The 14,263-nt window shown below is 32.1% G+C and overlaps 1 protein-coding gene across 6 annotated transcripts in view; it reads right to left on the bottom strand.

Annotated features, from left to right (window-relative positions):
* The window catches only part of Galphaq (G protein alpha q subunit), a 30,290-nt gene extending 21,688 nt beyond the window's left edge, over nucleotides 1–8,602 (bottom strand). Inside the window, exon 1 of one of the 6 annotated variants that reach the window (XM_015523488.2) lies at nucleotides 6,868–8,602. In XM_015523488.2, the coding sequence (XP_015378974.1) occupies nucleotides 6,868–6,985 (118 nt within the window). In that variant the 5' untranslated portion in view covers nucleotides 6,986–8,602. The remainder of the gene's footprint in view (nucleotides 1–6,867) is intronic. The other 5 variants (XM_015523489.2, XM_015523486.2, XM_015523487.2 and 2 more) reach the window with 5 other exon arrangements.
* Nucleotides 8,603–14,263: the final 5,661 nt, after the last annotated feature.

Here is a 14,263-nt window from a genome sequence, read left to right as displayed (position 1 = left end):
AAAATTAGATTGAATTTGCCTCTTATAAAATTTAATGGCAAGAATTTTATCTAGGGCGACCTGGATGATTATATACGTACATACTTTTATTTATAAGTAAATAATGATCGTTTTAAAATGTAAAAAAAAAAGTTCAAAAATGACCATGACTTACTTAAAAATAATAGTATCAATAAAATCCTCCGAGGTGCCTTATCTAATATTCTTACTTTTAAACTCTATAAGAAGTAAATTCACTCAAAATTTTATAAATTACAGAGTAACACGTGTTATTATAAATGTAAAATTCGCCTTGTTGTACGTTTATAAGACGGAGAAAACAAAATATTCACGTGTGGCGTCCTCTTCACTAATAAACGCGTATCACCATATCAGAGAATAATCAATTAATGCATCAGGTCTATTTTTAACTTGTCGCCAGTCTTAGGAAGAACAACAGGTCTTTAACGACGACGATGCCTCATCAAAATAATAATATTATAACAACTTATTACTTAAATAGACTTAACTGAATTGTAATTGTCTTATAAAGACTAGTTTGTATAGTATTTAAATACGTGGTAATATTAAAAAGTAGTATCAAGTGTTCAATGGGACAAATAAGGGATGGGTGCGGGGGCAGCGGGTTAAGCCTCCCTAAAAACTGTTAAAAGCACAAAAAAAAAATAGACATATATGTATTGAAAAACATTTAAAAAAATACTATTGAGCCACCATCAAAATGGTGTTATGATTTTCGATACTTTTTGTAGGCATATGTATATTAAATTGTCTTCTTAGTTGTAAGATAATTTAACGATAATATTTTCTCTATCCTGTGAGAAAACACGACGAAAATCCGTACTTCTGCACATCCCCGTGTGAAACCCTATCATATTGGATTTGATATTGATGGTAGGGTGTCTAGTAGGGATACGTAACAAAATTGACGTTTTCTCACATTTGATAGGATAAACGACGTTCGTATGTTAACTATATAGTGTTTAATAATAATATGTTCCATAGTCTGTGACCACTCGTCATGAAGTGACGAATTTAAAATCGGCTTTATTAAGCACTTTTTATTAGTAAATACATATTATTATGAACATTGAACAATAACTTTAAAGTTGTTAAGATGTTTAAATAGAAACATTTAAATGGGACTGACAAAAAAAAAGACTTATTAAACTTAAAATTAACAAGCATTATCTGAATTTTTTTTTAAATTTGACATCTTGTGAGTACTAAATGTTTTATATTGTCAGGGAAAAATAAATTAGTAATTTAAAATATATTAAAATATATTTTGCACCTATATATATATATATATATATATATAGGTATCTTTTAGCATGGATTATGTTGTAGTTTTTGTATTTTAATATAAAATGCATTTAAAAACCAGTAAAACTTACGAACAACGATCAATTACTTAAAAATTACAAATTGATAACTTAACAGGATTAACAATTTTTCAGAAATAAGATTATCATATTTTTTCATGGTATTTTTTTTGTTGATACCATTTTTTAAAAACTTTTCTATATTTGCTATGTATGACACATTGACACGTAGTATGTGTAATGACCATTTATAAGTTGAAAGTACTAAATATTTAAAAAATCCCTAGGTATAACATAACAATATATTAATGCTATTTTATTAAAATGTTATAAATAGATTCTTAATTGGATATTTTATTTATAAATAAATAATAATTGAGTTTAAGCCAACCTATTTCGATTAAAAATTAAAACAACTACTAACAGAAAAATTTAAATTAATTTTTACCTTTTTCAGCTTTGGTACCTCTTTTTTTCCCCAATTATCTACTATACATTTTTTCTTATCATTCAATATGAAGGGTTAAGTAAACAGTGATTTTAAGTAAATGGATTTTATTTTTAGCCTAAAAAACTCGCATATAAATTGGAAGAAAGTATAACACAGTTGCCACAAATGGCCCCCTTATTCTATAGTTGTAGGCTACAACTTGTAGCATAGATTGTAGCAATGCACCTACTTTTATTGATAGAGTTTTGAACATTTATTTTATCAATATAAATAAGTAAAAATACAGATACTATGATTAATAGAAACACAGAACTAGAACGTTATTTTTGAAATTTAACTACAACTTTGTATACCTTTTTTGATGATTTATACCTATGTTGATTATATATTAACTAATGATCTAGATATAAAACTTTTGCTTTGCAAAATATTACATGAATATGTTCATTAGATATTAATTGAACTACGAGTATGTATCAAATCATTCTTATATTGGGTTTTAAATTGTTAGTGATTATAAAATATATATTGAAATATCAAGATTAAAACCAGTTTACTGTTATGATAATATAATATATGGATAAAGTTTGAACATAAAGTGTAGAGAAAAGATTAGTCAAATCATACTAGGGGATCTTTAAAACTTTAAATAATTTTTATTATTTTTTCTAGTGAAATAATTATAATATCAATTTTTAATGACATTTTTATTTTAGAAACTTAATATCTTAGAAGTCTATTTATGGGATAGGCACAGCATGATGGTCAAATATATACTGAAATATTTTATCAATATTGTGTATTAGCATAAAAATCTGTTGGTCTATCCTATGTAAAACTATCACACAATGGGTTAATGAATAATGTCAATAATATGGTGCAACCATCCCGATATTTTGTATTTATACACAGAGTAGAGAAAATTCCTAGGATATCTTGACTGTAAACTTATAATCAATAAATACACGAATGACACAAATTGGAAAAATCATATAAGGGAAATACTTTTTACTTAATTTTATTTCCAGTTTTTCAAACGACTTCTAAGATAATTTCTTGTTATATTGCTGGACTTGAAAACAAGGATCAGATATTGATGATTTCAAGGAGGGAGTGAAAGAATTAGTATACTACTTCTAATAACTTGAATTATTAGGGCCGAGTTTAAATTATTATTGGAGATTTAAGATACATAATGAAATTGACTGGAAAGTCTTCGGGAAAGTCTGAATTTTAGGAATATTAGATTTTTTGCAGTGCTCTAAAGTTGAATACCCCATAAGTACTGATTAGCTTTACAAGTAGGTATACAAAATGGAGGACAAATTTTTTTATAACTTAGTTGAAGTCCAGAATAACCCTGGTATAATCAGAAAGTATAAAAAATATTGATAGCACATCATATATACTAAAAATTACTGAATTTAACAATTTTAATCTTTTCATAAGTCACAAAATCAATATTTGATCATAATTTTCAAAATGTTTAAATGATTGACTGGTTTATCATACTATCCGGGATATTATCATTATTCTGTATACTTAGGTACCTTTATAAAGGAGGTTTTAAATAAATTGTATGCAATTATTTCAAACTAAGTACCTGTTATAATAACAATTACATTGTATATATAAGTACTAACTCTTATTTTGTTTACACAAAAATATACCTATACTCCATTCCATGAGAGAACAAAAGCGCAGAGACTGACAAAAACTGGTCACCGCTACGCATGCGCATGGTGCATGCTACATGGTAGCACATGCACCATGCATATACATATACTATGCCAGCAAACTGCTCTATATACTGGCAGAAATGTGGAATGGATTTCATGGCCTTGCCAATCATTCAATATGCGCAAATAGTCCTGTTCTCTCGTGAAATGGAGTAAAAACAGTTTAACTACCCATATATTATAATATAATAATTGTATGAATTTCAAGAGTTTAACACTGATAAAAAGTATTTTAATGTAACAGTTATTAGTTTTATATTACATTCTTGGGATATTTCATATAGGTGCGGCCCTACATAATATTATAGCTAAGTATTTATAATTTTATAAGAAAATAGTTGAGAATAATAAATAACAAGTAACTACTATCTAATAATGCACCTTTTATATTTAACTTCAAATGTATAATGTATATCAGCATAAATTATCATATCTTGTCTTAAAATGTACAACAGTGATAGGACCTAAATTTGAGCCTAAATTGAATATTTTTTCAGATTTAAACCATACACCACGATACACAATATTAAAATATTTTATAGGTTCCTAGAAACAACATGAGAAATGCAATATGAATGAGGATTTTGACATAATTTTTTACATTTTTTGATAATTTTTTAAGCATGCTTACACTATTTTTATGCTTAAATTAAACATGTATAGAAATTCTAACTCGAATTCTGATTTTTGGAAATCTTAGATATACTTGAAGACCATATTTTAAAATCCTTGAGATTTTTGTATTACTGAAGGATGATTCGGTAACAGTATAAATTTATATTTTTTAAATGGAAAACCCCCTTCAAGTTTAATTATTCAGCAGATATTTTTTTTTTTTAAATGTTGACATATTTCAATCAATATTTATATGGATAGTATTTAAGTAATATAACTTTGTGTATGGAGAATAATATATCTAAGGTCAAAGGCATAACTTGGTAGGAGAAGGGGGATGAATGGGGACAACTGCCCCCATGAACAAAAATTGATAGGGGCAATATCCCAACAACTAAACTATACTACTAGTTAATTGCAGGTAGTTCTGAGGTGCATCGCATTCTCATACCTAATATTATTCCCTTTTTCTACACATATGTATGGCTAAATATAACAGTATATAAATATAATGAAATTCGTAAAAAAATATTTTTGCCCTCACATGAAAAGAGAACAAGTTACGGTATAATATATAATAATTATATGGTAATGAGTTAAGTAGATTTGGGGGCTTAGATGTTAGTAATTAGGTAAGCACTAATTGACCAAACAATATAAATGATTTCTAAAAATTATCAAATAAGAGTACATCTTATATCATATGTTCTTGTAAAACCATATTTAAGGATTATTATCCTTAGTAAAAATATTTTAATTCAGAAACTAATTATTAGTATTTGATTTAGATACATCAATTTTTTCAAGAAAATCATTAGCTAAACAATTTACTGCAAAAGGGGAAACGGGTTATCACTTGAAAAATGAAAGTTGTATCACCACAAGGACACTCCTTAACTAGAACAAAAAATATCAGGATTTTGAAAATAAGGTATTTAGGTACTCTGACTTAAAAATTCTAAAAATCAGAATTTGAATAAATGTGTTAGATATAAAAGGAAAAAAAAGGGAGTGAGATGTTTAAAAAATTTTGTATAGCCTACCTACCTACCAAAATAAAGTAGGTACTTTGGTACACAAATAATATAAATTAGTAGATGGAAAAATAAAAACCTAGGTACAAGAAATACAATATTTTTGATAACAATACTTTAGGCACCTATTAATCATCTTAATAATCATTATTACTACATACCTACTACTTAGATTTTTTTTTGTATTTTGTCAAAACTCAAGTAAAGATTAGGTTCTAAGGTTCTAACCTTAGAACTAACTGCAGAGGTAGAATGAAATAATATTAGTTTTTCATAATGGTAATTAATAAATAAAATATGTTGTCGTGAATAGCTTTAGTCTTTAAAACTTTAGCTGTAATTGTTTTTTTCAATTAGATACCTACTTTTTTTTTTTTTTTTAAACTAATTTTGTATGTTTTCTACAATATATTTATTCATAATACCTACATGAACTACCTATAATGTGAATATGTGATGGTGGTTAATATTTCTTTTTTTCTATAATTTTTTTCAATTTTTATTATATTCATACTACCAAGGCCTATCCTATTAGGTAAATACGAGGGTAAATAGATAAAAAATAAGATTTTTCTTTTTACCAAAGAGTTAAGTATCTTTTTTTGTGATTCCAAACTACCTAGTAGACGCACTAAATTTTTAATGATAATAGAAACAAATAACAAAAAAAGGAAATGTCTATCAATTAAAAACTGATTTCATCATTGTAGTTTAATGAAAGAAATTTAAAACATAGGTAATTAAGACCTTGATTGAAATGTTATTTTAACAATCCTTGGATATTTATGAAATAATAATACAATAATTCAGGTATCTATGTATATATCTATGTACGAGAAGCATAACCTAAATATTTTAATTTGACCATGTTCACTTAAAAACTGATTTTAAAACTAAATATTAGGTAGGTATGAGTATATAGATAGTTAAATTGTGTTAATTTATAAGTTATATAGGCAGGCATATTATAGTATATCAAAGTTTTGATTAATGTATTACCAATACTGGCTATACTTATAGATTTCCTTGAAAAAATAGGTATAAGTAAAGTAATTATTTAAAGTTTATTATATTATAATAAAACAATATAGGTAGGTAAATCTATTAGTAAGCCCACTAACACTAAAACTTTGACTAAAACCATACACAATCAATATTATTGATATCAATAAAAGCCAGTCAATAAATATAGCTATTACTACTCAGTCAATATTTAATGTGTATAGTACATTATGAACAGTAAAATTTTAGTGAATACCTACTAGTATTATGATCATTCAATAAAAATTTAAAAAACAATTTTTCTATAGGTGCTTTACAAAAGAGCAATTACCAAGAATAATTTATCATGTTTTCTTAGTCGGACCTTAGTTGGTTTTTAGACTACAGTAGTGTGTTTTTAATGAATGTCATCAGTAATATTAATAGATATATAGGTATAGGAATAATTATGAGATTATTGTTGGTAGATTTTTGAATAATGACTTCAAATAGGTATCTACTAATGAAACCCAAACAAATCTTAAACCTACCTAGATTACTATGACAGGGAGTTTAAGTGCATAAGAGGTGTACACATCAGTGTGTATCGACACACACGCTGATGGGTCGGTGTTGACCTGTGTGCCTATCAGTAGCTCGGATTAGAACAAGGAAAATGAATCGTTTGCTTTAGGGCTGCAAAGCGGACAAACGGTACTTACCGAGCAACAGGAGTTTGAGCTCTCGCCGGGCGTCCCTTTTGTCACGCCGCAGCTGTCGTTCGATCTCCTGGTTGATGCGCTTCTGTTCTTTGGCCTCCTCAGATAGGCAACACGCCATTTCAGCGGTGACAGTAGCAGCACCTTGGGGCCCGGTCCACCACGATGACGGAGGACAGTGGGCTGCCGCAGCGCGTCCGTTATTACCTGCTGCGCTGTCCACCCGTCGTACTCACCACCACCACCACCACCAACGCGGCCAGCAGCAGCAGACACCTCGTGCCACTCCACAGTGACCCGCAGCGCGCCTTGCCTCACCAAAAACGCACCGTGCGTGTGGGTGGGTGTGTGTGTCGTCGTCGACCAACAACAACACGAATCTGGCCTCCTAGGACGGCGGCGACAACCGGCGGCACGCCATCGTCCATGTACACATCTCTGGTGGTGCCGGTGCTGCCGGCAGTGGTGCCGTTAGTAAAGCCGGCGTGGTGGTGTGAATCCCGGGTGGGTAGTCGTTGGACCAGTGAGTGTCCGTGGATATCCGGCGGCGAGAGATCGGTCGCACGTAAAAACAAACGCGGCTCGCACACACACACACGCGTGTACACACACACACACACACACACACTCGCACACAAAATCGCTATCCGTCGATGGGCGACGGCCGCACACACGAGTGAAAAACGACACGAGCGCGCGCGCACACACTTACCGCGGTAGGGCTGCTCAACGATAGGAAAGAAATGCCAAAGCGATTATTCGCGCGTTCGATTCGGCACAAAAATATATTATTATCTACATCACTCGTCCGCACATAATATACGTGTACGAGTGTTATATTATTATAATATTATACGACGACGTGTATAATACGTGAGCGTGTACGATTATGTGTGTGTGAGTGTGTGTGGGTACGGCGATATCTCGCACTCGGCTGGGGCGGTCGTCTCGCCGGCGCGCGGCTGGGTGTGGTGACGGCGGCGGCGGCAGCAGCAGTGTGCGCGCGCTAGAGCGAGAGTGAGAGAGCGGGTGAGCGAGTGAAGAAGACGCTGCGGCGAATATATTATACGCGCGCGCGCGCGCGCGTGTGTGTATGCGTGTGTGTACACGATCCGGCGGCCCGTGTGCAGCAGCTGATGTGAAACGGTCGACCGGAAATTTTAATCTACACCACCGCTGTGTTCGAGCAACATCAACAACAACAACGTGTACCGAGCACACGGGGGGCTAGTTACCCGCCACCACCGCTCGTAGGCCGAAAGTACGTTGTACGTTAAGGTTTCGAAGAACTACTATGGTGACGGAAAAACGGCGATGCAAACGGCCGTTGTGCACTGCACAGTGTAAGTACTCGCACCGAGTACCCCAACCGACGACGACGAGTCTATACTGCGGCGCAGTAACTGCGCTCCGTCCGTCGACCGTTGTCGACTGCCGTTGTTGTGACTTGCGTGTGTGGCGTGTGTTGTTGTGTTTTTTTTCGCTTTTTTTCTCTTTTTTACGCGCACGCACGCACACACACATACACACGGGCACGCACGCGATGGTCTGCTTCTGCTGGTGCTGTTTGGTGCCGGTGCCGGTGCCGGTGCTGCTTGGCGCTGGTGCCGGTTGTCGGCGCGGCCCCTTTATTATCCTGTTAGACTTAATTCAATTTTAAAGAAGCCAATCATTTCTGACAAGAGTGCCGCACTGGGTTTCGTAGTTTCGTAATTCGTTATTAACGAGATTATACAAGCGCGCACACTCCCGAGCGTACACGCCATACAAAAGCTGCATTACAGACGCCCCATTTCATGTATTTATTTTATGGCGGTGGCGACCTCTGTCGGTCAAAAATGTCACGGGTCGGCGAGATTATTTTCGTTTCCGGGGGACGAAATTCGGCGACCAAACGGTTTCTCCCCTCCCTAACCCGCCGGTAATCAAAAACCGACGGTGGCGACGCCGGATGGACCCGAAAAGCACGAAACCTCCGATGCTTAGTTATAGTGGGTTGGTAGGTGGGAGGGAGGGTGGTGTGGAAGAGGCTATGCGGACCGCCACATCACGCGGCGGTCGATACCCGAAAATTCCACGAGTGCCACACCGTGTCGCGTCGGCGTCGTCAGTCGTCACCGACCGTCGAGCGGCAGTTGGATCGATTTTCGTCACCCCCCCTCTCAAACCACAGTAACCGGGCAACGGAGCTTGAACAGCGATGCCTCAGTCTGTCCGCCGGTCACCGTCGCACAGACACCGCGACTCCGCCAGATTTTCGGTCGTTCACGGCGGTCACACTGTTACATCGCAGCAGCTGCTGCTGCTCGCGACGCGCCGGACAGGACGTCGGCGCTTCGGCGCGCCCAACGAACGGCGGCAACGTTTCGCCCGGCGGCGCCGCGCTGTGGCCAAAGCTCCGTCGGCGGGAAATTCAAACAGCCCGAAATCCGCTCCCCCTCCTCTCAAGTTAACGTAACCACATTGTTATGTAACTCCGTTTTACTGTTAATGTATTTTATAGGCCGGTATTGACACTTGGATGATTGTCGCAGTATTTCGGTTATTCACTCATTTACTTGTACTTTGAAACGTGTCCGACTGTACACATAACAACGGTACTTCATTTTCATAACAAACGGATATAATGCTGCGTCTAAATTGCCCGGTGCCGTCTTTTGTTTGTTCAGAGAAAAAACAAACAAACCATTTAACATACGTGAACAACGTTACAATATTATTATAATAATCACGCATAAAGTCGTTTCGAAATTATTGTATGGGTACACGATGTGAAAAATATATTATTTACCTTAACGACTCAATGAAAATAGAATATTTTAATATGTATGTTACGAGTACCTCATTATAACGTGCATCAGGGGGAGAGGGGGTCAATCTTTTTCGATGTTTGCAAGGGCCAAAATTTAATATTAAAAAATATTTTACATGGGCCATAATCATTGAGTGCATCGTCGTTTGCGATTAAAAAAGAAAATGTATAATAACATATTATTCTATATTCATATCAAGCTTAGTTCATTAAAGTTCATAACTGCAGTTAGGTTTACTAATTCAACAAGCAGGTATCTGCAAACATATAAACAAACAACGGTTTGCTACTCACAGTTTCTAATGTTTCTATATAGTCCGTACTATTTTGGTTCACGATGTTTATACAAATCACAAATAATTTTACTCACAGGCACATGAAATAATTATAATTAGGGCCACACGAGGCCCGCAGGTTACCAACCTCTGACGTACATAATAATTAGTATATTTTACCGAGACGGATTAGCGATAGCTTTAAGGTATGGCGTTTATCATTTTAAAATATAATTTTAATTCTAAAAAGAAACCATAAATAGGTACCTATAATGTATTATTGCCTATAGGTGTATTATATAAAAAGCGTTGTGCGCTGCAGGATTATAGAATACCTACTTATACGATGTAGCCATATAGGTAGCCGGTAGGCATTTTAAATGTACCTACAAGAAATAAAAGTTTTACCATTTTGTATATTCAAATTTACTGCAGAAACATCATGTACGGTACTGATGATTTAGTCATTATCGCGGTTTCAAGTGGTAGCTGAGGAGGTACCTAGTTGCATATGATATGAGAGAGGATGCTGATGACTGATCACTCGACCCCTCCCATTTATTTGGTTTTTTTTTTTGTTCTTTAAAATATTTTCGTAAAATATTGAATTGATAATTTTATTGATTGTTATTGGCGTCAATCGTAATCAATCGTATTAAATCAATAGGCACTTATGAAATAACCATGAAAAATAAATTCAAAAATAGGAAAAAGCGTATTATGACTTGACAATTAATTTTCATTGATATGATTTACAACATTTTTATTAATATACTTTGAAATTATTTTTTGTTATGAAATCTTATATGAATATGAGTTTTGTATTGTTCTGATCTTTAATAATGTAAGAAAGTATGATGGTTTATTTTATTTTTCAACATTATGTTTTTTATACAATCATGTGCACTATTGAGTATATGCATAATATGAGCATGTTGTAGTTTTGCGTTTAGTATTAAAATAAAATTTTTTACAATATAAATCCGTTTGAATTATATTTGTATCAGTCATATGTTACTGACAAAAACTATTTTTTCTATAAATGTTCCATTGATAATATTATGTTATAATTATGTGAGTTAAAGAAATATATATTCTCACCTTTGACCTCTCCTCATATGTTAGTTGTAATTTTTTAAAGCTCTCCAAACAGGCTTCATTAAGAGGATTTCCGAAAAATTAAAACTATCAAATTCCCCTAGGTCACTGTTCTGCGTCCTGATAACTCAAGTCTCAAATATTATTTTGTTTTTTTTTTTTTTTTTTGAGGGCTACTCCCTATTTATTGCATAATTTTACTTTAAAAAAATAATTAATAGCATGATAATAACGAATTTTAACTTTTATTTTATTATTACTAGGTAGTAAAATGGTTCACAAACTGTTTTAAGTCTTGATTAAAAATCTAGATGCATTATCCATATGTAATATAATTTACATATAAGTTATTAAAAAGGTATATATTAGTACATGATATACCTTGACTAAGACGAAATATGGGCACCTAATTAGAATTATCCATAATGGTCCACTATAAAACTTGACAACAAAGTATAAATACTACAGTTTACAAATCACTTTATTAAATATATAAAAATTACAAAATGTCTAATGTCTCTTATGAATTTATACGACGGCGACGATATCGTTGGCATAATGTATTGAATCTGTGCGCGTGTCATGTACATTTTTGTGAGCAATATATGTTAAATGCTTGATTTATTAATTTTTAAATAGTATTTTATGATTCCGAAAACTGATTTATGTTAAGGCGGTTGTGGGCAGTTTTGACCTCCCTTTTACCAGCCCTCAAAGTTGCATTTATGCTCAAGTGCAGGTGATCGTAAAATGTCATTCCCTCCCGCGTCCGACGTGCAAGTATTCATAATTCCAAACTTTTTCACATAATATAGTTAAACTAGACGAATATTTCATCCTCTGTTTTTAAAATGAAGTTTTCAATTTTAGTTTTGTAGAAAAAATGATTTGGAATTTTAGATTGCTAGAGAGAATATTATCTTCATGTATATTTCTGCATTTTAAATGGATCGAGTGGACCAACAGGTGGTACAGGGCAGCAAGTGAGTTAATTGAATTTTACTTCAGGGATCTATGAATTTTTTGTTGAACTAAAGAACTGTAATATCGTATTTATTACATAATAATACTGTAAAAATAAAAATATTTCATAGGCGTAGTCATGCTTTAATAACGTGACAAGAATAATTTATTGTCATAATTCATAATGAGGTTAGCATTATATTATTTCGTGTAAATTATAAATTATTATTGATACATTTATAAAAGAGTACCTCGAAGAGTACTATAGACTACTTGACAAACGAAGTATGAACATATAATTGTACTATTTAAATTGGAAACTGAACTAAATTGAATAATGTTTTATCATTGCAACTTAAAAACTAATAATCTGAATCATGATTAGATTATTAATAAACAAAATACCAAATACATAATAATAATAAATTATGCCAATCATGGTAGGTTGTAGCTATTTGGAAACAAATAGATTATAATATCTAAGTAAAAATATGTATATTTTTGAGTATTTTATTAAATAAAAGTTTCCATTTGAAAATAAATTTGATTTAATCACTTACCTATTAAAGTTAAGTGGAAAATTGTTTTATAGCACTTGAACATTATTTAATCGTACAAACCGACAAAAATAATAAAAAGGAGGACCCGCATCCTTTTATGATAACGTTTTGATCTATTATGAATTAGAATATAACAAACAACTTACCAACTGTTTTAAACGTGAACATGAACATAATATTATTATTATTATTCATCCACATATTTATATTATTAAAATGATCAAATATATATTGGATTTGTAAAACCTGTAGTTTATAATATAAAGCTGGTTATCTATCATTTAATAGAAACCTTGATATGTAGTTTAATTTAAATTTGATACTAAAGAATAAATCGACATGGTGCCATTTGAGTTTTATTATATTTAAGAAGTCATAATTAAATTATACAGAACCGATGGAATCCATTCTAATTTCTGATAATACTATTTATACTTTGTTTGGTTGTTTAATGAGTTGAAATTATTAAGTGGATGTTTATAACTATTATAAGTTTTATTCATAAAATAAAACTGAATACCAACGCAGCTCGCATGTATCAATAATTTTTCTGTGGTTTATAGGTACCTTATATATTTTAAACAATATAAACCGAATTCCTCTTTGAATTCTTGGAAGAATGATTTTTAGTTAAGGCTTATGGTTAATTACTTAATGTTATGGAATTAACACGCTAAAACTTCAAATATACCTAACACGAATTCCAATAGAATAATATTCCGAATTTATTTTGTAATGGTTTAGGTACACTGTAATATTTATTAATTTATATTAATCTAATAATTAAATTACATACAATACCTATGGATACTTGAATGTAAAATATTGTGTGAGGTAAACCGATAATCATATTAAGCAAACATACAGGATACATTTATTAAGTGAATTAAGGGTTGAACATTTTTTTAGCAAAAAATTAGTCGTCACATAATAATGATTTTATTTTGTAATCTATATTTTTATTTTGGTATTATTAATTGGATACCTACTTAATAATAATGATGTATTCCGTTATTCTATGTTAGATTTAACTAAATTAGACTAATCAATTTAGATTTTACAAATACATTAAATTTACATTTACATTAAATTACATTCAATACTTAGAATGAAAAATTTTAACAAGCATCTCATAAAATTAATGTATTTTACACAAAATAGGTTACTAGATTCGATATATATGTCATTGAAATCGAAGTGTCTGTACTTCGTTCACCTTTATTTATATATTTCATCGTTCACCTGCCGTTCATGTTATTACTAATTATTACCGTGTTAATACACGTAAATCATCACGTAGAAAGTATTTTGGTAATTATATTACTACCTATGTATTACGAATATGCATATGCCAGTTCTTTTTGGGAATACATTTCTATGTTTTTATTGTTTTTTTGTAGAATGTAGTTTGATATGTATGTCAATGAAAAATAGAGTATCGATAAATAATGCAACGTAAATTATACAACAATTTTAATATATTTATATTTATAATATTATACTATTATATTATGACAAAGATACATTTTATGTAAATTGTGTTGCCTATATTTTATTTGTATTTAAAAATTGAATAAAATATGTTCATTCAACATTATTACATAATGTTATAAAACGCACTGAGCGTACGCACGTACCGGCCGCAGTTGCTAGCTCCCGGATGGGTGACCATCCGAGAATTCCGAGATTTT

This window comes from Diuraphis noxia, unplaced genomic scaffold (assembly GCF_037042655.1).
Source record: "Diuraphis noxia isolate RWA-SAM2 unplaced genomic scaffold, SU_Dnox_SAM2 contig0002, whole genome shotgun sequence".
NCBI lineage: Eukaryota > Metazoa > Arthropoda > Insecta > Hemiptera > Aphididae > Diuraphis > Diuraphis noxia.
This window is presented reverse-complemented; position numbering and strand designations above follow the sequence as displayed.